This window comes from Montipora capricornis, chromosome 3 (assembly GCF_036669925.1).
Source record: "Montipora capricornis isolate CH-2021 chromosome 3, ASM3666992v2, whole genome shotgun sequence".
Classification (NCBI taxonomy): domain Eukaryota; kingdom Metazoa; phylum Cnidaria; class Anthozoa; order Scleractinia; family Acroporidae; genus Montipora; species Montipora capricornis.
Window position 1 is genome coordinate 67,524,604 of NC_090885.1, and position 26,133 is coordinate 67,550,736.

The 26,133-nt window shown below is 39.9% G+C and overlaps 2 protein-coding genes across 3 annotated transcripts in view; one reads left to right on the forward strand and one right to left on the reverse strand.

The window, feature by feature from the left end:
- The window catches only part of LOC138043806 (DNA topoisomerase 2-binding protein 1-A-like), a 27,154-nt gene extending 19,895 nt beyond the window's left edge, over positions 1–7,259 (reverse strand). Inside the window, exons 1-3 of the mRNA XM_068890261.1 lie at positions 5,578–7,259; positions 1,661–1,951; positions 618–865 (exon numbers count right to left, since the gene is read on the reverse strand). Coding sequence (XP_068746362.1) covers positions 618–865; positions 1,661–1,951; positions 5,578–6,976 — 1,938 coding nt within the window. The 5' untranslated portion in view covers positions 6,977–7,259. The remainder of the gene's footprint in view (positions 1–617; positions 866–1,660; positions 1,952–5,577) is intronic.
- A 48-nt stretch (positions 7,260–7,307) lies between these two features.
- LOC138043807 (uncharacterized) lies at positions 7,308–25,480 on the forward strand. Of its 2 annotated transcripts, none has more exons than XM_068890263.1 (8): positions 7,308–7,568; positions 9,548–9,795; positions 10,391–10,515; positions 15,075–15,407; positions 16,157–16,327; positions 16,800–16,913; positions 19,317–19,428; positions 23,787–25,480. In XM_068890263.1, exons 2-8 carry the CDS (start codon positions 9,570–9,572, stop codon positions 25,229–25,231), a joined length of 2,526 nt encoding a protein of 841 aa, XP_068746364.1. In that variant the 5' UTR covers positions 7,308–7,568; positions 9,548–9,569; the 3' UTR covers positions 25,232–25,480. The 2 variants fall into 2 exon arrangements, with proteins under 2 accessions (XP_068746364.1, XP_068746363.1); XM_068890262.1 differs by having other exon boundaries at positions 7,435–7,573; positions 23,787–25,382.
- Positions 25,481–26,133: the final 653 nt, after the last annotated feature.

The window sequence follows — 26,133 nt, forward strand, 5'->3', positions numbered from 1 at the left end:
AATCTAGTGAGTAAATGACTTTACTTTTCCCAAGATCCAACCTTCTGAGGTCAAATTGGTCAGTTTGGAACGAGTGTATTGGCAGACCGTGAAATCCAAAACTTACACTCAAAGTAAACAGCCTTTGGATAAAAATCAAAGCTCAAACTTTTGCTACATGTAGTCAAGTTTTAAGCAATCACGCTTTCAAAATCTGAAGGAAAAAAAGAATTGATGGTTTTATCATAGTAGCAATTTAAGGTCAGCAGCATTTTGACTTTCAGCGTACATACTAAATTTAAATGAAAAGTTTTCTCAAACTTCAAAGGAAGGCTATTTCCTTGAGACCCGGAGATCCTCGATTCAAGACCTGTTTTGAGCACTCATTGAATTTGATCAATGTAGTCCCTTGTTCATCTTCTCGGCTGCACTTGTATAAAATTAGCCAACTAGTTTGCTCGGTTGGGATTCTCAAAAGTTGTTGTTCTGTTCTGTTGTTTCATTGATTTTGTTTCATTGGCCCTGAAAGCCTCTATGGGGAGTGGTCAATAAGTTAGTAAAAAAATTAATATGACTTGATATAGAGGGATGGTACAATGTAGGTTCTTAACATTATTAGCAACAAAGGTACTGCTTACAAACTCCTTTGCTTTTGTACTGCTGTCGGGCACCATATCCATGGGAAAGATGGCATAGTCGGCAATTTGCGTGTCAACAGCATACTTCCCTCCATTGCTCTCTATCATTTGCTTCAGGCGCTCTAAATGCACATCAGCAAAGCCAGCCACCGTAAAGCATCTACCTGACAGTAGGCCATCCTCATTTTGTTCAGGTTCTTCATCTTCATCAAGAGTTGCATCTGGATCAGCAGTGGGCCTGTCAAGATCTAAGTTCAACAAAACAACAATAGATGACAAACGGTTATACCAGGGCTGTTAATACGGGCTGGTAGCTGGCCAAAACCGCCGACTACAGTAGTAAGCCATTTTAAGTCGGTTCTCTTGTCTCATTTTACAACCTGTCACATGTGACGAAAAAGCTTACACTTGTTAAATTATCATCGCATTCTAAGAAATTTTCAAACATTCTACTCCCAGTTTTGAGTGGAAATCACAGCATATTTTACAATGATTAAAACAAGAGAAATCAAAACAAAACTGCTTGCGCTTGATTGTTCATGCGAACGGTGTGGAATGCATGGAACATTTAACTGAATAGTTCCCAGTCTTGCCTATAATCTGACAAAACAACATGGCGTCAGAGAAAGAATGTTTTTCCGTCCTCAATCAAGTGTGCCAAGTTTACTTTCATCGTCTTCTACTTTCAAATCTATTGACAGCCCTGAGTTATACAAATTGCCATAAAAGAATGAAACATGCTTGCTCTCTTGGTCTTGTAATTGAAGGGCTCAGGGAATAAGGGGCCCATGTTAATTATTGTTTTTGCTGCTTTCAATTTTGCTCAAAAGAGCAATGTTCTTAACTTCAATTCTAGGCACTTGCAAAATTTCAGAGATATTATTTGCTACTCAGCTCACAGAGACCTGTTATCTCTTTCAATCAATCTTTCCTTCGCGTGAGTAATTTGACATGAAAATCCTCATACAGCTGTAATATTAGCCTCAATTTCAATATAACAATCAGATTTTACTGTGAGACCTGTCACAAATGTTTGCACATACCTTTGACCTGATCTCCATTTTCTGTTACTTGAGTGATCCGTGCTGATGTGGTGCTGTTCTCTACATTATTATAAAGTGGCATGTACTGTTGGAATACATCATCATCGTCAACATCTTCAAAGAAATCTTCCTCTTGCATTGTGATCTTGGTATCTATCTTTCCAGTAGACAAGTTCAGTGGGGGAGGCAGCGTATTTGCTGGTGTCTTTAAAGGCTTCACTGCGGGATCTTTATTTTCCTTGCAAGATGGAGAAACACCTTGAGGATTGATTAGATCAGAGTAGAGGTACTCTGTGAAAGATAAAGCAAAAAAATGTAATACTGCATTTACTGTATGTTAATCATGCATGAAATACAGTTACCGACTATGGACATGATCAGAAATTAATTTCATAAAGTTATTAACTGGGTATTAAAAATGATCAGAAGTAAACTAGGTGGTTCAACAGAATATTAAGAATTTCAGTCCTACATGTACATAATATATACGGTAGATTTAGCCAAGCCTAAAGGCGGAGCTCCCTGGTTATTAATTTATTCTTACTTTATACTGTCTTCCTCCTGCCTGTAGGGTTAGTGAAGATAAATGGTTTTTGAATTGTCCACGTTTTCCTGTTTCCGGTTCCTGCTTAATTAAATCATTTTCTTCACTTTCTTCTATCGAAAAATTCATTGCCTAACTAGTGAATTCCACAGTAAATTTGACACCAAAACCTGTTATAACATGAATCACGTAGCGATGAGTGCAATATCAGTTTTTCAAGCGAAATTTACTTTGGAATTCAACAGTTTGGTAATGAATTTTTCTTGAATCGCATGAGTTTAAAACAAAACAAGCACATCCTCAGTGACTGAATGGAAAACGAAAAAAGCCATTTCAGAGTCATTTGTCAATAGCCAGCAAATAGGAATCATGCACAAATTAGAAACCATCGGGAAACTTTGTCATTTCAAGGTCAAAAAAGAGTTTTAATGTTGTACTTTATTCCATTTTATCTCTGAAAACAAGATCATTCACATTTTGAGGTATTTCATTGAAACACACCAGCTTGGCTTGGAACAACAATCTGCAAAATATACAGCAATGCAACCAAGAAAGGACAAACTTCAAACAAGTTCCGCTCCAACAAATTACCTGTAGGGGCTTTAAAAACTTCTGAAAACACTAGCTAGTGATATTTCACCCTAATTCTATGAGAACTCGTTGCGATTATAATAATAATAATATAATAATAGAAACGTTCTTGGTGCGCATTTAAAAAATCTCAATGCGCTTACAATAAATAATAACAATAATAACAGTAGCAAATTAGTAATAACCACTCTAATTAAAAATTAAAACACTTAAGCTACAAAGGTATCATTGGTCATCAAGGAGGTGGCGACGAAAAAGGTAAGTTTTAAGTGCCGTTTTAAAAGTTGACAGAGACGAGGCTGACTTAATATGCTCAGGTATAGAGTTCCACAGTTTAGGAGCAGTGAAGGCAAACGCCCTCTCACCATAGTAGAGGGTATTAGGGCGGTACGAGTTCTGAAGTAAGGATTGCTTGGAGGAGCGAAGTGTCCGTGAAGGATTCCGAGACTTGAGTAGCTCACGGAGGTAAGATGGACCTTGATTGTGGAGACACTTAAACGTAAGAAGCAGGATCTTAAATTCCAGTCTGGCAGGTACAATACAATACAATACATACTTAATTGACCGCTCCCCATAGGGGCTTTTCAGGGCCAATGAAACAATCAACAAAACAACAGAACACAACAACAACAACTGTTAAGAATCCCAACTGGTCGGAGGCAAACCAGTTGGCTATTTACAAGTGCAGCTGGGAAGTTGAACCAGGGACTACCAGGAACAAATTCTTTGAGTGGTCAGAGCGGGTCTTGAACCCGGGAACTCCGGATCTCAAGGCAAGCGCCCTAACCACTGGGCCACACAGGTATAGGCAACCAGTGGAGATCCCTCAAAATAGGGGTCATATGGTCAGATCGACGAGCTCCTACAATCAGCCTAGCTGCAGTATTCTGAACTCTTTGTAGCTTAGCGAGTTCGTAAGAGTGAAAAATGCAGAAAGAAAATATTTTTCAAACTGTTTTCCACCTGAACAAGAAAAAGCGTTGACTGTTACATGTATATCAGAGCTTTTAATTAGTTGATGTAGTATGGCCATGTACAATGTAGCCATGTCAAGCCATAGAAAGCGTGCAAAAAATGAAGCCTTGTTTATGTTTAGGTGGAGTTTAGGTGAGTTAAACTGGGTTGAACCTGAAATTCAATCGAAAACCTGTACCTTGCCAGGAGTCAACATAAAAAAAAAAGCTAACATCCATTGAGCACTAAACTTGAGCCTGGGATATGGTCATGTGATACTGGTCAGTGGATACCTTGTTTTGACAGCTGTCAATTGATCATAACATGGATGTCGAATATCAAACATGTCTGTTGTAAACTAGCATGATACTGGTCACATTGGCATACATGGAGGGGTGGACGTACGGATGGTCGATGATGTCATAGCCGAAACCAAAATTTCTTGCATTGATGAGTTACCATATTTTTGTGCTCGGTGTGTGCTGCAGAGCTCAAGTAAAAACGATTTTCATAGCTAAAATGGATAAACCATTTTGAAGCCTTAACCCATTCACCCCTAAACCAGCCTAAACTGGCCATACTTAGTATTTTACTCTGTCTAACGCCAGACGATTTTACTCATCAATGGGGTCCAACCCCCAGGAGTCAATGGGTTAAAGCAAATCTTGTCAATAGATAAAGAGTTGGAGGTTACATTGGATCTTTTAATTTGCAAAATTATCAACTGTACTGTGAGGCCACCAGAAATTACAGTGTGAGATCAGCTGAAACTACACTAGTGCCTTTTCTTACATTAATAAAACTCTGTCTTATGAAAGCCCTTGCTTGAAATGTCACATGGAGGGGAACTACAAACTCTGCACATCACAATTTTCTTAACTTCATCAAGTGCTGTAGGTTGGAGTTGCAAGTATTTTTGTGAAAATTAGTTAAAAATTACTATGTCATTTTAGAGTTTTTTACATGTACATGTGAGTATGTGATAACTGTAGCTGATGTCAGGAAAATAAAACACTGTTTTTCAGAGAGTTTCTATCTTTCCAAAAGCACAGGGCTAAAGTAAAAATTTATGGATATGTTTTTAAAATTAATTACTTGAATTTGCTCAAGAAATGAAAGAAAATAAACGAGTTACCAGTTTTCAAATTAAAACAGAGGATTTTCTTTTTGTTGGGGGGTGGAGGAATTAACTCTCATTTTATCACCTCCATTTACAGCCAGTATCTGTTTCCAGATCACTAAAAAAACTGAACGATGAAAGCAGGGATGTAGCTGAAGGTTCTAATGAGGCAGTAAGTTTGTGCTCTGAGCATCAAAGGGACCTGGTAACAAGATTGTTCCCAGTTTCTCACAACACCCGCAATTCTTCAAGATGGGGAAATGGGGAAAGAGAAGAATCCCCCACTACAATGAAAATAACCCTTTTATTTCATTTCCAGTATCAATAAATTTTAGTGATCATTCCGTATACTAACAGATATTCAATTTTTTTTGCTAACACAAAGATCAAATGACTTTTGAACTTTGTAGAGAATAATTTGTGATCTTCTCAGTTGCTTGATTTGACGACCAAAATTCAGACAGCTACATGTATCACCCCTTTCTCAAGCGGCGAATTTCACCGGCAGCTGGCGATTAGCAGCATCCCTGCGAATGCATCACATGCGCAAACACAAGCATGCATGTTAAAAGTAAACATTTTTAGACAGTTTTTTTACTTCTGATTTGCACTGTATTCTCTTTTTATTTGCCCACAGTTTCTCTTGCATGGCACCCCTCAATGCAAAAAAAAAAAAAAAAAAAAAAAAATCAGTAAAACCAACATTACCTTCTTCAGGCAACTTTTGCCCTTCTCTTGCAGAATTTAAAATCCACTGAACATCAACAACAAAACCTTGAAAGTCACAGCTGCATAAAGATTCAAGTTCAGCATCAACTTTGTTTCCAATTATGACATGAGAAACAATCTCATTTATCTGGTTAAACCTTGTACCTCCGCCACAATTTATTATCTTTCGTAATTTTTCAAGTTTCTCACCACTGAATCCACTCAGGTAAATCTTGCACCCATCAAGGAACAGATTTCCAGGTTGCATTTGCACATCAAAGTCTGAGCTTTCAGCATCACCTAGGTGAGTTTCTGCTAGCCTGGAAACATTGTTAAATCTCTTTGACTGATTTGAAAGTGACTTTTTGTTGCCAGAGGTTAGCATAAGATCTTCATTACCATGTCTCTGTGCACTCTTCAAAGCAGCTTCTGCAGCTTTGTTAGAACTCTTCTTTGCTGCACTACTTTTGGAAGAAGCAGTGATGCCTTTGACAAGCTTGCCTGAAAGTCTCCTTCCCGCTGTAGAGCAGTTGTCTTCATCTGGTAATATATAATAAGGCGACTCATCAAGGCAGAAACCATCTTCAACTGAGTCAAAAAACCACTGTGTAGAAACACAATGGAGATTCCACTTCCTTGCATATTCATACTTCTCCCCGCGGGGAGTTTCTACCAAAAGATGTGTACAAGTGTTCATATTTAATTCACCTGAATATGTTCCACCATGGAAGGTGACAAGATGTTTTATTTCCTTTCTCTTCTCTGCATCAATGCCTGTCACACAAAGAGTTATACCTTTAAATATTGGGCATTTAAACTCCATGAACTCATCATCTGTTGCACATATATGCCTATCGTGACACATATCCCAACAAGTGTAGACCCATTCTGGTAAAAGAATGGGCATCGGCTGATCAAGACTACACGCAACTCGATATTTCTTTGAACCAACTTCACCAGCCACGAGATGAGTCACTGAGCTCGTGAGATCCTTCAAAACAGTTCCTCCCATAAACTGGATCAACTCAGACAATCGGTCTCTTTCCTGTCTCGGAACACTTGTACAAGTTATAGCCATCCCTCTCATAGCAACGGAATACACCGGATGCTCCAAATTTATAGGCAAAGAGGTCTGCGTTTGCAAACACGATAAGACACACTGTGGTCCAACGATTTGGCAACCATTTTCTTTCAAGAATTCAAAGGCCTCTCCTTCAAAACGTTCCAGCACAAACACGGATCTTTGGTCTTTCATATCTTGATTTTTCAAGTCGTTAGCGGAAATCCATTCAATTTCGAGTTCGTATTCCTTGCAAGCTTCCGATGCCCGCAAAAGATATTTTTCCTTAAGTTTGTCAGTGGTGACAAACCGGAGCATTTTCTCTTGGTTACTTTCCATCTTTCAACGCCGGCTGACACAGTACAGGATATGCAATTGACACAATGTTAGCCATCCGCCATATTGGATTTGGTTGACGTGACAAATGGCCGTTTTTGGCGACTTAACCCAACAAATTAGGTCTGTAATCGTTGTAAATGTATCAAGTCGACCGCAGTAGTCCCTGTCATGGTTATCAGCTAAAAATATATTCAGAAAACGAGAAAATATTCTGATTTTCGTGATATAAACAAAGTTCTAACAACATACCGTTTTTTGGCGGGAAAGTATATGGAACATGCGCAGCAGCAAGCTCGTAGTGATTTTTCCCATGAGTCATTGCAACAACGAAAGACTTCCGCTGTGACAAGACGAGTTGAGGCTGAGAATTTGAAGTTGTCAACAAATTCTTTAAATTAGCTTTTCCTTTCTTAAGAATTAGTATTCTTTTTATGAAGGGAATGCTCACAGACAATCAAAGGCGCTGAAATGCATCATAATGCCGAAAATGAGTGAGGCCAAACGTTGCGAAACACAGCTGAGTTCGCGCTGTCAACAACTCACTAGAGGGAGTGTCCGTGACCGTTAGCGCCTTCTGAAAGAACTTTGCTGGGTAAGGTAAGCTCCGTGTTTTGTCGAGGGATTACTGAGTGGTTGTACCTTCAAGCATTAACTGTTCGATCTTTCTCAATTACCACGATCCCTAGCCAAGTACAGTAACTTGTCACATTTTAGTACTTGTGCTACGTACTCTTTAATATTCCAATGCGGATTTATCTTATTAAGGAATATAAAAAGGCCAATATTGGACTCCATGGCACTCAAACGTATTTGGTGAGAATCTGTTATCATGATCTTCGGTTGTTGAAATTCCTTTTTCCTCAGGTCAAACTTGTTTTGACCGGAAGAGAAGAATTAAATCACGCCACGCTACTTGTATCCAGGTGATCTGGTGACGTAATTTGGAGGACTCGGAAGAAAATTTTTAACGCCGTATCCCACAACCGCGCGCGGCCTTAGGTGTTGTTTCCAAACTCCCTGCAGTACCTTCCATCGCCAAAACTCAACAGATTATTCCGTGTCTACCACATTTCCCGTTACTGAATGAACATTCAAGTAGATCCGACGAGATCTAACCTCGCCTCTGCCATGTTGAATTAAAAAATAAGGCCGCGTGCGGTTGTGGGATACGGCGTTAAAATTTTTCTCACTAGTCCTCCGAATTACGTCACCAGATCACCTGGATGTCATTGGGTTTTAATTGGGACACTGAAAAACGCAGACTGCAGACTGTGCAGACCGTCTGTAAAATGAAAATTCGGTTAGCCTGAATTAGGCCTAAATAACATTCGATTAGCCTAATTAGGCCAAAATAACATTCAGGTTTGCCTGTTTACGGTTAGCTCTCAATAATAGTGAGGGTAACACCATATTTTACCCCTGGTCTGCACGGTCTGCACAGTCTGCAGTTGCGTTTTGGGGTGACCGGTTTTAATTTATGCGATAATGCAGTGCAGACGAATGCAGAAGTGCATTTCTGCTCTGAATCGTTTTGGGACTTTTTGAACCTACCTACCTATCTACCCAGAGGAAAAGGATTTTGGAAGGCAGTGGTCATCCTTTTACTTTTTTAGAAGATGTATGTTTTTGATTTCTCTACAGTATGTGGTCCCTGGTCCGGACCAAAAAGACGTAAATGGGCATTTCTTGCCTTAAGGCCGTTCGCGCTTATTGTTTGTATGCAACTTTTACTGCGCAGGTAACGCAACTGTAATAGGTCTATTCTTCCTGTAGATGGATGAGAAATTTAGCTGAAGACACTTTGCAATTTAGCTGGAGTGGACTTCCGTTTGGCTGGTCATGCTGAAAGACCCTACCACCTACACGTCTGTTTATTAATTTTCAAGGACCCTCTAACATTGTCATCACACATGACAAAACAACCATAACACCTAATGATAATGCATCTCAATATTTGAAATCAGTGGTCAGCACAGTTATGAACTGTTGTGAACCATCGTCTGAACTTTATTTCACTCAACTGGTCAGTGTATGGTCAACGTACATAATTATGTAAGTTTGATATGAACAAAAAAGGCAAAAGATGAATCGTCTAATAATAGGTGAGAAGTACACAACAATGTACATCACTTAACATTTGGAAAAAATTCATTATGGCTTCCCATGCAAACCACAACTTTGGGAATTCATGTACACCCCCTAGTCATTGAAAGCAGTGTGACAGTGCATATTCATCAATTATTATAGTCCCAGTTAGAGTGGGGCTATTATTTTTATCCTTGTCTTTAATACAAATGGAGAGTCATATAATCATTTGAAGTAGCTACATTGTACTGCAGATGTGGGACATTCTCTTCAAACCTGAGATCCCCTGAGTGTTTATCTTGGCACTGCCAACCAACCCCGCCCCTTCAATATAAAACTCCAGGACGCCTCCTGAACTGTAAGCCAACTTGTTGCCTTTGAAAAATATGTACATGTACAAACATGAATGCTACCTATTTAAAACCCTCATCCTAGCCCATGTATCGTATGAGCTGATTGCATAAGCTTTATTGTTATTCTCCATAGGCTCAATAAACTCATCCACAGAATGCATATCTATCTAAAGGATGGGCATCAAAGACGTTGGGTTAGGGATGTTCATTTAGAAGATGGTTTCTGCCCTTGCATTGGTAACGGCTTAATGCGCAAGTCCTTTGAAGTTGTGTCCCATTCACTAGAGCCGGCTATTTGGTTCAAGGTTCTAGTATTGGAATCTGTCTCTGTGGACTGTGGCAGACGAATAGTCAGTTGGTCTATGGGAAGCCATTCAGATGGTAGGTAAAATCTCCTAAGAATGACAATCATTTTCAAATGGCTAAAAAATGTTAGAGTGACTACATAGTCAATTCAATGAAAATGATGTCACATGTATAGAGACATTAAAACATTGTCACAGTGTTAAACCTGAACTTACCGGTACATGCATTTAATTTGCTTATCTTAAATTATTCTAAAATTAATCTATTTCAACCAATATTTGCCAAGGGTAGGGGTAATAGAAACACAGAGGCTTTGGTTGAATGATTCCTGGAAACCATTATCACCAAAATAACTGAACTAGCTTTTAATAGATTTGACTTTGCAAAGTCCCTAAACTCTTTGGGGATAGCAATCGGGTAAATTAAGGTGAAAAGGGAATATCAAACACAATCTCCTTGTGCCAAAAATGGTTGTGCTGCATATGAAGTTTGCGGTACTCCTTTTTTTTCCATGTCCCCTGGTTTAGACATGTCCCTGGCCAGAGTTTCACCATTCTTGGAGACAGTAAACTTTTTCCACAAGCAACTTCTGTACATACTGAAGTGTACAGTAACTGCATCAGCTAACATTGAATGAAGAACCATTATTATTCTTCATTTTCATTTTCAGATTCGGATAAAAATCAGAGAACGTTTTTCATGGAAGGAGAGTGTTATGATTATGATGCAGACATAGATGAACTCTTCCTTTTGGCAACAAAGATCATCTCTCCAGCTGGTATTGGCCATGAGGAGGTACATGTGTGAATATGAAATGGATTGGTTGCACTTAAAATTTTTCCTTTCCTTTTTCATTTCAGTTTGTTTTCTTCTTTCCTTTACATCTTTTACTGTAGACATGGGCCTTAATCAAACAGCGGCCATTTTGAGTCGCGATGAGGGACTTAAAACTTTTGTTTTTCCCCACCAAAACTCCTTCCCAAACATTTCAACTCAAGGCTCGGGGTACGAGATCTACATTTACATGTAAATTATCTATGGCCAATATGGCCGCCACATGAATGATCCCCATTGTGATCATAATCTGAAACAAAGAAAGTGAAAAACAAACTAGTTTAGAAAATTCCAAGAAAAAGTTTTAACCACGACAACAGAATGATACAATTAATGTACATGTACCATGTAGTTCACCTGGTTCTGATGGTGTGATGGAGACGGCTGTTGACCACCAGTATTGGTGGGATAGATCAGATCTATTTAGGAGTTTGGTGAGATCATAGTTCTTGTCACCCTAATGTCTGTCAGTTGCTGTTGATGTGTATCTTTTCCTTCAGTTTTGTTTTGGCAAATTTCAAGTCCGTGTTTATAATAAGCATATTTTTCTCGTGTTGGTTATGGATGAGTGACTGTTCCTCTGTTTCTGATGGATAACTTGAAGATTTACGTTGTATGTTTTCTAATTGATACTGGGGTTTTTCTTAACTGTGGGTTTTAGTGGTTTTTCACATGTGGTGTAGCATGTGATTGGATGAAGTACAATGCAGAAACCCATTTATTTACAAATGTAATAGTTTAGTCACAGTTTTCAGCGATTTGATCCTTTGACCTATAATGTCACATTATGTGGCATACAAGCTGCTTGTCAGCATCAATGTCGGCTCGTCAGCATCAAAAGCATCATTGAATATCATTCTGTTATAATGATAAGAAAGACAAATACCGGTACATGTACAGTCAACTCTCTCGTAATTGGACACCATCAGGAATTGGAAAAAGCGGCTGTTAGTAGAGCTGTCCGAATTATTCCCATAATAATGTGGGTGAAAAATTACTCCTTAATTTTGGGGGAAATTTCACCGTTACTTTATAATTTCACACGTGAAAAATATTTTACAATGTTGCCATGGCAACTTTTCCTGCAGTGCCAAAATGGCATCTTATGAATGTAATTTGTCATCTTTTATTAATACTCACAAATACGAATACAATACAATACAATAAAAGTTTATTGTGAAAATACACTTAGCTACAACAAGGGCGTGCTTTCACAGACGTAACCGGTCGGGGTCTGTGAAAGGACGCCAGCTAATTTACAGGTATTCCACAAACAAAATAAAATTTAATTTAAAAACTAAAAGTGGAATATATTGTAATTAAGATTATAACAGTAAAATCTAATAAATATATCTTATATCTAACTAAATACTAAATTCAATAAAGAAGCGTCAAAATTATAAAAATTGTACTAGGTCAACTTGTCTAATGGATCTCTTAAAAGACTTAAAATTTGTTATGTTTCTAAACATGTTCGGAAGTGAATTCCAGAGTTTCGAACCAATGTGTATAACAGACTGAGTTCAAGCCATATGTAGTAGACTTTGGCTTGGGTAGCTAATCAAATGTTATACTTGTGAAATTAGGGAATAATTTCACTTGTGTTTTGTCCAAAATCAAATCATTTCCCTTGCCCAAAGGCTCGGGAAATTATTTGACTGTGGACAAAATACACATAAAATTACAGTATGCAATTATTTTACTCGTCGCCATTTGATTACCCATACTAACGTCACACTGCATGTACAAATACATAATTATGTTGGACTCTTGTTCATGTCAAACAAACAGACAGCTTGCTTTCCTGCGGACAAATGGAAATTTGACAAAACCAAACCCACTGTTCTGTTGTTTTTTCAAAGGTCAGAGTTTTGTTTGTATTGCAAATTAAAGACAAATTTCATTGCCAAGGGTCAATTATTATATGTGGGGTGTCGGGTTAAGGGAGAGCGTACAAACAAAAGAAAAATCCAATTCTTTTTTGAAAACTGTCCATGTTCGTTTACGTACGAGTGTCCAGGCTTGCAGTAATGTGTAAAATATAGAGTTTGACTGGAAGGTAAAATGGGGAATTGAAAAAAGTGTCTGTAAGTAGAGCTGTCCGCTTACAAGAGTGTCTGTTACCTGTAGCGGAGAGTTGACTGTACATGCGCACAAGAAACTCTTAAAACTTTGTGACTGAAGACGATCACACACAAAATTCTTTGCTTTTAATTACAAAATCTCAACCACCCTCCAAGGGGGGCAGTTAATTATCACAAATTAAAGGCAAAAGCCATGACAACTGTTTTTAGAATGAATGGGTGGGTGGCTCGGCCAGTAATGTGTGCAGTTATGCAATAATCTACTATTAGTTAGTTCAAATCAACAAAGGACAGTGTAATTTTGGTAAAAGTTAAGAATCCGATCCCACCAACGCATCGGCCAACACATTGGCCAACGCGTTGGTCGACTGTCGGTCAACTGCTGTTTAATCTTATAACGTGTTTTAGATGCGTCGGTGGTGCGTTTCGGTGACTCATTTGGGCGTTATTGAACTGTTGAAAACCTAAACGTACCTTTTTCAAAATGAACAGAAATGTCTTCGACGGAAAACTTTCACTACGATATGAAAATAAGAAATTTTCTTTTGACCGCCATCTTGTATTTCGTGATATTAGAACCCAGTTCCCATTACGACAAGTGTTATTAGAACCCAGTTTTCACTCTGGCAAATGCATTGCCAGAGACTTCATCTTTATCAGCTATTTATATATATTATTACAGGGCTGCTAAGAGGGTGCGAAAAAAATTTGGACACGCGGGACTTTGAAGTATCATTATGCGGCAAGGAAGCTTTATTATGCGGCAATCAATCAAGAACATATGTGCGCACAAGGGAACAATGTAATGCAATTGAATTGGACATAGACTTTTGCAAACTTGGTGGCTCCTAAAGGAGCCGGTTTTTTTTAATTGACAAAGCCCTCTAGGAGTAGAAGGCATCGTCCAACGCCATCGGCAACAGACTCTTTGCGATGTGACGGCGTTTCACAAACGGCAACAGATTGCCCAACTGCCTTCTGCAACCTGGAACTGCCACCACATATTAAAAAGTCAATGATCAATAAAGAGTTCATACTTCCCAATCCTTTATAATGAACGAAAAATAAGCATGTTGGTCGACTTGCAAATTAACTCCCCACTTTGGTAACCGACCCTTTCCAAAACATCGAGAAGACCTAGGTACTAGTGTTTCATTTTAAAAATGGCGGCTATTTTGTCGTTCCTTGTAAAGTTGCTCTTTCTTCCAACTGAAAGAACTAACAAAATTCTAAAGAGTTTCGACCAATGTGTCAGTAGTGTGTCGACCAGCATGTCGACCAATGCGTCGGTAGTGTGTCAGCCAATGCGTCGGTAGTGTTTTGGTGGTGTGTCGACCGACGCGTTGGCCGACGTGTTGGCCGACGCATTGGTGGGATCGGATTGTTAACTTTACCGTAATTTTTTGATAGCCATTCTTTTTTTGAAGGCCTTGTAACTAGCTGTTACCTTTGACATAAAACTAACCACTTTGAACATACATGTACCCTACATTGCTTAATAATCCCTGACTACTAAGCCCCTTGAAGGCCATGCAGAGCCAGAGCCTGTTTCTCAAAAGCCCCAAGCCTCTAAAATTCTTGAAACTGTGATCTGCTGCTTCTGAAAAATATTAATCTTTGAACATGTTTTTGAGACCAGCAAAAAAAAAAAACAATAAATGATTGCAGAGTTTAATGACCAGAAACATTCATTTTTCCTTTTGAAGGCTCAAAGCACTTGATGTCACCCCGAAATACTTCCGAAAAGTTTCGGGATTTTTGAGAAACGTTCCCAGTGAACCTTCCACCAATGTGGGGTGGAGGGAGAGCACTCGCCTATCACCAATGTGGCCGAGGTTCAATTCCCAGACTCATTGTCATCTGAAGGTTGGAATGAGTTTGTTGGTTCTCCACTCTGCACCAAGAGGTTTTTCTTTGGGTACTCCAGTTTTCCCCTTTTCTCGTTTGCTTTGATTTGTGTAAATGTGTTCATTTCAGTGTACAGTGTTGTTAAGTAGTGCTCCAGCACTAGAAGATTTAAATAGACACTTATAAATAAATAATATTATTTTAATTAGCTCCTTTCCTTTTCTTTAATGTGACGCTGGTTCAATTCCCAGACTCGTTTGTTCTCTACTCTCTCCAAGAGGTTTTTCTGTGGGTATTCCAGTTTTCTCACAAAAAAAAAAAAGTGTTTTGATTTGCTTTATGTGGAGTGATTAATTTTTGTTTACAATGAAGATCCCTATTATTAGAAGAGCACATACACATAATTATTGTGCTCAGCTGGATACGTAAGACTTAACGATGTGGTGATTATTGTTATCATTTTCATTATTGTTGTTATTATGGTCATATGCACTGGGTTTGAACTTTCCTGTGTTTTTAAGGTTTAAATGACAGCCAAACAGGAAATGATGTATGATGTTTTTGGTTTTTGTTATTGTGATCTTGTAGAATGGGTTATCTGAGCCATCTGAAGAAGACTATGAGCAATGCTTGTTACGGATGCTTCACTGCTACATACTTCCAAAGATAACCCTACTCCGAGATGACTTGGACAAGGTCGTCAAGGCAAGAGAGAAACAGGTCCTTAGCATTGAGGCCTTGGACAGAAAAGTCGTAGACGAATGCAAAACTATTGATGCTTGTGAGTTGCGAATGGATGACTTACGCACCCAATTCTTGCCTAGTCTGGAAAAGTTCTTGCGCAAAGGACTTTGTTCAAAGGGATTTCTTGACCTGCTGCTTAAAGATGTTAGCAAAGAAGAAAGAAAACTACGTAATCAGGTCTCTGCCATTTGAAGTTATTTTTAAACCAGTCCTGTATTTACAAAGTAGCTACATGTATGTGTAAGCCTTCTGGGAGGAAACAGCCCTACAAAAGCAAGCTCCTGAAATTCTCAGTGCGAAAGAAAATGTTGTATTTTCACATCATGTTGTAGTGACACTAGTCAGCTTAAGTTTCACCAGCTACATGTTGAACAACTCTGTTGTAGAAGCAGAAGCAGTTGTCCTCAAAACTACATTTGTAACATTTGTGACACTAGTCAGCTTAAGTTTCACCAGCTACATGTTGAACAACTCTGTTGTAGAAGCAGAAGCAGTTGTCCTCAAAACTACATTTGTAAGTGAAGAAATAATATTTAACAATAATTATTCTAACAGGGCACACTGAATATGAAGTGGCAGATAACAGCGCTGACTTGGTTATAATCATTTTATATCCAGCAAGCCCGAATAGAGTAAAACTCCAGGAGCAACAACTCTTCCATGCATGTCGACTAAAGCATCAATTTCTCCCTCGGTCAATTCCAGTCCAAAACAACTTTTGTCTGCCATTTTTTCTCAGGGCTGCAAAAATCTTTTCAGCTTGCTCTAGTTTGCTGACGCGGTCCTTGACCATATTAGGTACAGCAGGTATATGAGCTGAATTAGCCTGTGTCCGTCGAGACAAGGAGAAAACTGGAAATCAGTTAATAATCTTTGATAGTCATGAAACCCAGTAATGATTGATTCTTTGTCCTTCCGTTGTATAGATTGATGAGCTGCAAGATCAAGTTCAAGCTGCAAAAGAAGTGGTGGCAAAGAAGTCATCTCAAAGCTCTGTTGAACAACTCCGCATTGCCAGGCAAAAGAGAAATGAAGAGCAAAGTAAACTTGAGGCACTCCTTATTGCCAGGGAAAAAATCACCATTGCCATTTCTCAGGTAAATGTACTGTAAACAGATATTAGGGTTAAGCAACAAGAAGGTAGATGAGGATAAATATTCACAAGAAACAACAGGCTCTATCTACGATAATTACTAGGAGTCTGTGTGTTTTTTGTGTTTGTTTTTATTTTGGTCCATTTCTTTAACCTCGTCTCCAAAACAGTGGCCAAAATGTAATCGCCACGTCACCACGTAATGTCAAACTTCCACTTCCAAGTATAAGTGCTAAGTATTAGTTGTACTGAGATCAAAGCTCACCAGTAGCCGCCTGTACATGCAAATGCGTCACACTTTGAAACGTTGGTCTTATTGAAGCCAGTGTGTTGTCTGTATAGCCCTGTTACATATAAGGTCACCCTGTGTAGTGTGATTGCTTTAGGGTATCTGTCGTGCTAGCTGATCAATTCTAGTCACGTCAAGTCACATAGTGAAATCTTTTCAATGGTATTTTTCTCTCCTCTCTCCTCAGGCGGAAGATATCGGAGGAGTTGTAGGTGCACATAATTTGCTGCGCCAATACCTTGGGGAAAGGGAAAAACTTCTTGCTCTGAAAGAAAATCGAAACAGGCTCCTGGAACAAAAGGTTATATAACATTTTACATTCTCCATTTAGCTCTCCGCAAATTCTGTGGAAACAAGTCTTGTTTTATGGCCTAGATGTTGAATGAAACCACCAGTTTTTGAAGTGATCGTGGAATAACAATAATACGCTTTTGTAACTTCTTTGTCGGCCATTATCTACCCCGAGCAGAGTTAATAGAGCCCCGAGTGGTTTTTAGGTCGTACGCACACTCTCATTGGCCAATAGCTGTGTTTAGATGAGAGTTTGTAAACACGGCTGTGACATGTAAATTTTGGTTGGTTATGTCTCAAATTCTCCCAACTCCCCCTCGTGTTTAGATGAGGCTTTGTAAACACGGAAAAAGTACTCTATTGCTTAACCTGTGCATGTTTCATTATTTCCTCACGTACCGTGAATATGAACACTGAGCACGTCTTATAGAAGGTGTCAGGAACCCCATGACCCGGAACCTACAACTCGCATACTAACCCTATGTCACGGCATTTTCACAGACCGATCTATTTTTAGACTACCTTTTCCACAAAAAAGCAAAGGCAGTTCCGGTTCGGTGACACTATGACGCCAGGTAAGTTTCTTGTAATAGGCCAGTTTCGTATTCCAACGTTTGGACTGGATCTAGCATGAAATGGAGGCTAATGCGGGCAAATTAATATGCATTTGAAAAGATTTGCCCGCATTAGCCTCCATTTCATGCTAGATCCAGTCCAGCCGTGACAATTCGAAAGTGGTCTATTGGTCATCGGGTTCCTGTGGGAGTCACGGGAAAATCCAATCTAAAAATAAACCGGTCTGTGAATACGCCGTGACTCGAACACAATGGAGTTGTAGGTTCCTGAAGGTGGACAGGAAAAGGCTGGCCAACCGTCATCGTAAAGGCGTGGCTAACCGCACGCAACATTTCAACGCAACATCTTGCAACATTGTTTCATGATATTGCGACGTGTGTTCAAGTGGCCGGCCAAACGCACGCAACATTTTCAACGCAACATGTCGATTTTTATGTGCCCCAGCACTAGGCGCGCAACAAAGTGGCCAAATGAGTACAACATCATCCAACATCCAAGAATGTTGCACGAAAAATGTGACCGTTTTTCAAATTTGACCCAACATCATCCAACATGTTGCAACATATCACAACATTGTAACGCGCACCGGTGGCTCAGTTGGTTGAGCATCGGCTATCATGCGGGAGGTCGCGGGATCGAACCCCGGCCGGATCACCGATCAACACTCAGGATCTTAACTGGGGAGAAAGTGCTGCCTTTGTAATTTCATCTGCAAATGGTTAGACTTTCAAGTCTTCTCGGATAAGGACTATAAACCGTAGGCCCCGTCTCACAAATGTCTTCTATGTTCATAAGTTCCCTGTGGGACGTCAAAAAACCGAGGCACTATTCGAGAAGAGTTGGGGATAAAGTCCCCGATGTTGTGGCAGAAGTGGCCGACTTGGCGGTGATGTCTCTAAAAAGGCTTGTGGTGTATGAGGCCACCTAAGCAGAAACAGCCACAAGTAAAAAAGGGACTTTGCCGAGTGCTGGAACATGTAGATGTAGATATCGCAACAGGGTGGCCAAAAGTATGCAAGATAATGCGTTGAAATGTTACGTGCGTTTGTCCAGGCCTTAAAAGTATAGTTTACACTATGGATGGTGGCTTATCCACCGGATAAAGATCTTCGCCCTATGAACAACTAGAGCCCGGAGAAACATGAATTGAACATGAGTCATTGAGTCCGTCCAAGCGACCAGAACATACTTATACTTATACATACTTAATTCACCGCTTCCCATAGGGGCTTTTTAGGGCCAATGAAACACAACAAAACGACAGAACAGAAACAACAACCACCACTTGGCTATTTACAAATGTAGCTGGGAAGTTGAACAAGGGACTACCATGATCAAATTCAACGAGTGGTCAGAGCGGGTCGTGAACCCGGGATCTCCGGATCTCAAGGCAAGCGCCTTAACCACTGGGCCACACTGCCTACATGAAAAATAAAGAAATACAACACGAGATATTCCCAAGCGGTCTCCCGTCGAAGTACTACTCTCGCCCTTCAGGGTTTGACTGCAGGGATCGGAGTAAAAACAGACGTAAACAGAATAAGGCCCGTTTCAAATGCCAAACTTTACATGTGCCGAATCCAATGCAAATGAGAGAAAACAATAGATTTTTCTCATTTGCATTAGATTCGGCACATGTACTGTAAAGTTCGACGTTTGAAACGGGCCTAAGTTCACATGCGTGAAGGTCATATCGCAGGAAGTTGACCCAATGAATTTACTGTTATGACAGAATCGTTTCACCTACGTCTTGAACTGACATTTGCTTGAAAATTCCTGAAAGAATTCAAGGAGTTTACAAAGGAATTTCTATTGTCTTGTTGTACATATCTTTCAGAATTGTGCACTAAGTGTCAGAGAAATGTTGGATTCTGCCACAAAGGAGTTAATTGAAAAAGGCTCCACCGATGCCAACGATGCCAATGCTTTGGGATCGCGTGCTACAGATGGTAAGGAACAATTCAGTTGCATGTGCATCTCGCCATTCGCAATCTAGTAATATTAAAGGGACAATGTTAAGCTATATTTTTCTGGACTATTCAGTTCTCTCTTCACGGAGCATGGTTGGAGAAGTGGAGAGAGCACTTGCCTTTAGCCACTATAAGCCCTGCGTTCGATTCCCGAACTTGGTGTCATAAATGTATACAGGTTGAGTTTGTGAGTTCTCTTCTCGTTTTTCTCCTGATCAAGAGCCAACGTTTGATAATCAGTCTTTTCAAACTCATTAAGAATTCATGAGCTCAAAAGCCTATCAAAAATGGATAAATTCGTCACGTGCGTGTCTTTTGAAATCCAATGTTCAATGTTGTACCCAATTCAAATCTGTAAATAAAACGTTTTGTTCCAAGTATTTCCATATCATTTAAATGTGAATGTTAGATTCTGCCACATGCAAATTCAGCACACAAAGAATCTTAACCCTGAAAGATTTGAAATCGTTACAACATTTAGTTAGCCGAATTGGTCTATGAAAACCTATAATCTCGGACAAAACTGTTGAGACAGTGACACAAATTCACCTTCATTTTTACACACCCCTACTTACTACCCCTTTCCAGTCCCTCCCCCCTCAGTCAATGTTGCTGAATATTGTCGTAGTATATTTCCGACCAAGATAAGGCAACATTGAGTTTGGGGCGGCTTTTAAGCGGAACGTTTGGATAAGTTGTTGGAGTACGGAAAATGTCGACGCTTTGTCTCAACAGGTTTTGTCCGAGATTGTCTGTAACACGTTCTGTTTCTAAAACCGAAAAACGAGTAATTATTTTAAAAAGATACATTTTTTGACAGGTTACTAAGACATGTTTTGAGTATTGGAATTGTGTCTTGAGCAAAATCCCATAGAGAGTTGAGGATGTTAGTGTATATTTTGAATAACTTCCGGTAGTCACCAATTGTTATTTCTTGGCGCGATCTTTTATTAATGCTTGAGGGGCATGTTGTTCATTTACCGGCATCGAAAACACACTTTGCACAGGACATTTCTATAGATAGAGAGAGACCAATATTTTTCACTGGTAAAGGCCCCATAATGTTTGTTAAAAATGGACAAATTGATGATGGTGAAAGTGACATGGTGACCTGTAGATGGAAAGTAAATCCCAAGGGAGTGACATAAGGAACTTCCTCGGTGTCTTAAGTCTTCCAGCGACTTTATTTAACGTCTATGGAGTCGATTAACATGTCATTAGAAAGGAGCTGTAGAAATATAGCAACGGTTAACAAGAGTTTTTAACGGTTAACGGGCATTGCTTGTGTTAACAAGCAATTGAAAGAGTCCTCTCCTTAAAGATGTTGTGTTAACCGTTGTAACTTTGTTGAAACTCGCTGTTATTCGTGTAAATAACTAGGAAATCTTCAAGAAATCCATATGAAATTACAATTTGATCAGAAACATCACAGAATATCAATTTTAAGTAAAATTTTCTTCCTTGTTCATGACATTTACGATGATCCTGTTTTTGAGTAAATATATGATAATTGAGTTACAGCATTCCATTTATATATAAGTGCGTTTCTCAGACTTCACAAAGGGTGAGTTTTACACCATAAATCGAAAGTGTTGAAGATATATAATTTCTAATACTTTGTTCTGTTGCCTTTTTCTCGGAAATAATCTATCCATTAAGTCTGGTAGATATGGATTGTGCCTATTGGAAATGTCGTCAGTGTTCTAATTACACGGGTGAAAAATTCCTCGTATGTTTCTTTGATGATACTGAAGTTAATCGCTTCTCTGTGAAGTTTCAACTTCACTAAGTGAAATAAATTTTCTATAGGATTAATGTCCAGGCTTCTGGGTACTGGCTAGTATCTGTAATAGCTGAGCACCCCTGCGTTCCAACATATTTTGTTCACAGACACAATTTTAACTTGGGTCTCAACCCTGAATCCGTAACCGAATTGTTCCCGTTCTGGCCAGCATACACGTCGTCAAAGTAGTTCTCCACAAAAGAAGCAAAGAACTCACCATTCATTTTTTTTCGTACTGAGTGCATTGGATAACTCCTTTTCCAAAGCTTATAGCAACAATAATAATTTTTACGACTCTCCCGCCGCTGCATACTTGTGAAGCCTTCCCTCTGCCCCTTCTATTAAGACCAAGGGAGACCATATGGGTGGACTAACATGACGGATCTACCTAGGGAGACCATATGTGTGGACTAACATGACGTACCTACCTAGGGAGACCATATGGGTAGACTTACATGACGTACCTACCTAGGGAAACCATATGTGTGGACTTACATGACGTACCTACCTAGGGAGTCCATATGGGTGGACTTACATGACGTACTTATCTCAGGAGACCATATTTGTGGACTGACATGATGTACCTACCCTGGGAAACCATATGGGCGGACTTGCATTACATCCCTACCCAGGGAGACCATATGGGTGGACTTGCTTAGGTACAGATAGAAAGCTATGTTGTTTTGCCACACATCCTTTGCATACTTAAACATTGCGTAAGTCCGTGTTTTCGCCCCAATTACTCTCGGGAAAACCATACTTGCAGTGTAAGGACACACAATTCTGTCCTTTTGTGACCTCACTAATGAAGTTTTCGTTACAAAATTATTTCTCGTGTCACACTTACTGAACTGTCCAAAATTTGTTGCCCCGGTTTGAAAAACCGCAGAACTAATGCCATTTCTTTACGTTATGCGATCGTAGACAAAACTGTTGAGACAGTGACACAAATTCACCTTCATTTTTACACACCCCTACTTACCCCCCTCCCGATCCCAGTCCCCTCCCCCCTCAGTCAATGTTGCTGAATATTGTCGTATGTTTTACAGTATATTTCCGACCAAGATATTGCAACATTGAGATGGGGGGGGGGGGGGGGGGGGGAAAGGGCGGCTTTTAAGCGGAACGTTTGGATAAGTTGTTGGAGTACCAAAAATGTCGCTTTGACTCAACAGGTTTTGTCCGAGATTGTACATGAAAACAAAAGAAATTAAACTAAAGAGCAGCGTTTTTGATACCTGTTAACAACAATTTTTACATCAGAATTAGCAAAGGAAGGAGAAATAAAAAATGCACAACCATGTTTGAGAAGCCATACCAGAAACTCGTGCTTTGTGTTTCATTTTTAGGGGGTTCGAAACACTCGCACTCGTCGATATATTACTTCCCACTTGTTAGAAAAACACTAATTCTCGGTTATATAGGCTTGAGACGAGCAAGAACAAAAAGGATTTGTCTGGTGGTGTACTAAGTTAAAACGATAGTTCTAAATTAACAGGATAAAGTTTTTGTATGTTCAATCATAGTTAATCGACGGACTGTTTATGAAACCTTAAAACCTTCAGAGGCGAGAACAATGTTGCCGCAATCGATGGTGAATTGACCGTGACAGCGCAAAAACCTTTTGTTTTCGCTTTGCACGGGTTCGCAAATTAGCTGCGCATATTTTAATCGAAAGATTTGATTGGTTATCTTCTCGAAAAAAAGGTATGTTTTGTGCACCGTCAAGGCCAAAAATACAGACAAAAACGTGAAACAAAAAGTTTCATAACCATCTCCATGCATTAAGTATGGTTCAATTGAATATAGCCATGGAGCGTCATTTTGTCGTCCATTCAAGGCTACAGGTCACAGGAACCAATGAAAAAAGCAATGATCTGGAATAGGTACAGGATTACTGCAAGGAAATTTCGCAGATGTTGATAAGGGGCTCCGCGAATATCCCTGTAATCTCAGTTGTATCGTGAACAGTGCATTCACAATTTATGTTTCCCAAACTACCCAGTTCTTTTAAGTTAACGTCGTAATATGTTTCAAGGAAGATAGCAATACCGATTGCTGAAATATGTTCATGCGAAAGCTCATGACTTGATTTGCGTTAATTGTTGACTTCAGTTTGCAGTGTCCCCAATTAAAGCTCCAGGGCTAGAACGACTAGACACTAAATGATGAAGTTCCTTTCCTTTTTTCCTCGTGAAGATAATCATTAATCCGCTTTTAACAAGATTTAACAAGAAAGTGATTTCTTGAAACTTGTCTAGTTTCAAGTTTCTCTCGTAGTGCCTAAACGCTCTAGTGAGGGGGGGGGAAGAAGGTTCCCAGAACCGGGCCCCTTGACCCATCAAACTGACTCGTGCAGAAGATTGAACCTTACCTACAGATACAGATGCAGCTACCTGAGCGAGTTTGTTTCCAGCGAGATATGACGGCTCTACCGCCAGAGTTTGCCTCGCGCGCCATCACTAGGCAGGGTACTGGAGATCTGGAGCAGTAACTTCCCCTCTTTCTCACTTCTAGTCATATTAATGTCATTTTCCTTTTTCCATCCCGTCAGTCTTACAAGGAGTATGGAAACCTGAATGGCAGAAATTAGGTGAAAGAATCGCTACTTTGGTTAGCAACGAGGAGCACCCTATTGGGAATCACTTCAAACAATTTTGCTGGTCAATAAACATGTTCTGTAGGGAGTTGATTGGCTTTGGCAGATACGGATCCCCTTCCGACTACACTCCTGTCTGCACGCCTCCAGGGAGGTGCCCCTCATTTTCAAGTCCCCGAAATTACGAGGCCGCCTACGGCCTCGAGGACTTTGTCGAGGACAATCACAGACGCCAGTTGGAAATACTGCAAAGCGAGATCTTCAGGGAGTTAAACACTGCAACAGAATTTCTTTCTGATTTCTTCAACAACAACGACGTGCAGTTCAAAAATAAACTAAGACTTTGTTATGAACAGTGCTTCTATGACAAAGAACACAGCTTTTTGGCTTGTGTTTATGAGCTTGCTCACCACGAGCACGTCGACAACTTGCAGAGAGATGTTCAAAAGCTCAAAAGACTGCCGATTAAGTTGTTGAATTTGCAGATGAAGGATGAATGGTGGCTTGAGTTATTTGAACAACAGTCGTGCCGGACATCTGTCAATTTGGAGTCTCGGCGTCCATTTTCACAAGCATACTTGGATGGCACGCTGGATTCTTTTGATGTCCCAGATGGTGGTCTCAGCGGTTCCTACGACATGCTTAACGAGTTCGACGAACTTGGCAAAGAAGCAGAAGAAATTCCTCATGATGTAGATTTATTCCGTAGCCTTTGCATAGATGCGATTCGGCATCGCTCGCAAACCGTTGCCGCGGAAAATGGTGAACGACCACAGGATAAACTTAACACAGGACATCCAACGAACAATAACGTCACATCTGGTGCTTTGCTTAGTTCCAGTGCACCTGCTGGAGAAAGGCATCTAACCTTGGGGGAGATCATCGATCATTGGGACACAGCCAACAATCCTTCTGAGCAAGAAGCGGAGACGTCATTTGAAAACCCGTCTTTAACGAGAACGCTTTCTAAAAGCTACGGCGAGATTAGCAACAAAACTATTCTTCAGAATGGAGAGAGAGTGGAGGGAGAAACGTTTGAGGACCACTTTGGTCCGGCGCTGCAGAACATGAGGGACATTTTAAAGGTTACCAGTCCATTAGGTAAGTTGAAATGTTTGACTTCTTCCCTTCGAAAGATCACAAATGCTGTACAAGAGCTGCGCATGCGCAGTGGGAAAGATACTTTTGCAGCGGCGGTGAATGCGGAGGATCTCTTGCCGCTGCTCATCCTGATGATGCTTCAGCTGGATCCCTGGGAGGTCGCGGCCATGTGGCCACAGTTGAAGTTCACTGAGGACCTAATGGCGCCATTTCTGCAATCTGGTTGCCACGGCTGGGCCCTTGTAGAGTTTCAAATGGCGCAACGAATTTTACATGAGCTTTGTCAAGAGCTCCCTTGAGCCTCACTCGCTATTTGAGATGTAAAAAAGCAGTATCCCTGGGTAATAACGCAAAGATTGGCGATGTTTCATTCGAGTGGATGTTGGTGCTTGGAGCTTCCTCAGAATTTTGTTTTTCTCTTCCAATTCCGAGGGCCGTTTGTAATGGAAACGCCCTGGGCGAAATTTTGTTCTGCACGAACGTGCTAATACTACTAAAATCCAGCTTTATGGTAACCGTAAAAAGAAGAACTCAACCAGGAAAACCGTAAAAAAAAAACTCAATAATTTGCCGTTATTGGGGAAGTCATTGAGACCCCCAATATTCGGACGATAAATCAAGTTCAAAAATAAACTTTTCAAATGATGCTGTGCTGTAAATTTTAAATAGAAATATGTTTGCTCATCGTGGCATGTCTAATGCTCGTGTACAGAGCCACATATCAGTCGTTTACCCAACAAGCAGTTGTAAATTACTTGAAAAGATTGCTTAAGAAGAAAAAACATGCTTAGGCCGTGAAGGCCAGTTAACTTTGTGATACATGTAAAAGAGTTTCAAACGGCTAAGACATGCACAAACGAAAACACAAATCATTGTAGAGACTCGTTTATCAGTTAAAGGGCGCTCCTATCACCTACCGATAAGTGGCTTGGGTGCTTTTCCACTGACATATTTGTGGGAGCGTAGCCTAATAACGTATCTTTTTAAGTCACAGGAACAATTTTACTGCTTTAGAAAAAGTAACTGTTTGGAATCGACTACTTTTTGGAGGGCGCACAGGAAAATCCCTAGCTTACATATCAAGCGAAGTGGAAACCCATCAATCATTTTTTATTAATTACTAGTAAAACACGAAAAATATTTGGAGTATTCCTGTTCACAATTTTGCCAGCACCTCTTTTTTATCAGTCTCTGTTACTGT

What these genes read in the sequence shown, in the direction of transcription:
- LOC138043807 (XM_068890263.1), top strand. Translation starts at nt 9,570, where the DNA reads ATGCATATCTATCTAAAGGATGGGCATCAAAGACGTTGGGTTAGGGAT. An exon ending in AAAGAAAACTACGTAATCAG is followed by an intron (nt 15,408 to 16,156) that starts GTCTCTGCCATT and finishes TCCGTTGTATAG; the next exon opens with ATTGATGAGCTGCAAGATCA. An exon ending in GGGATCGCGTGCTACAGATG is followed by an intron (nt 19,429 to 23,786) that starts GTAAGGAACAAT and finishes CCATCCCGTCAG; the next exon opens with TCTTACAAGGAGTATGGAAA.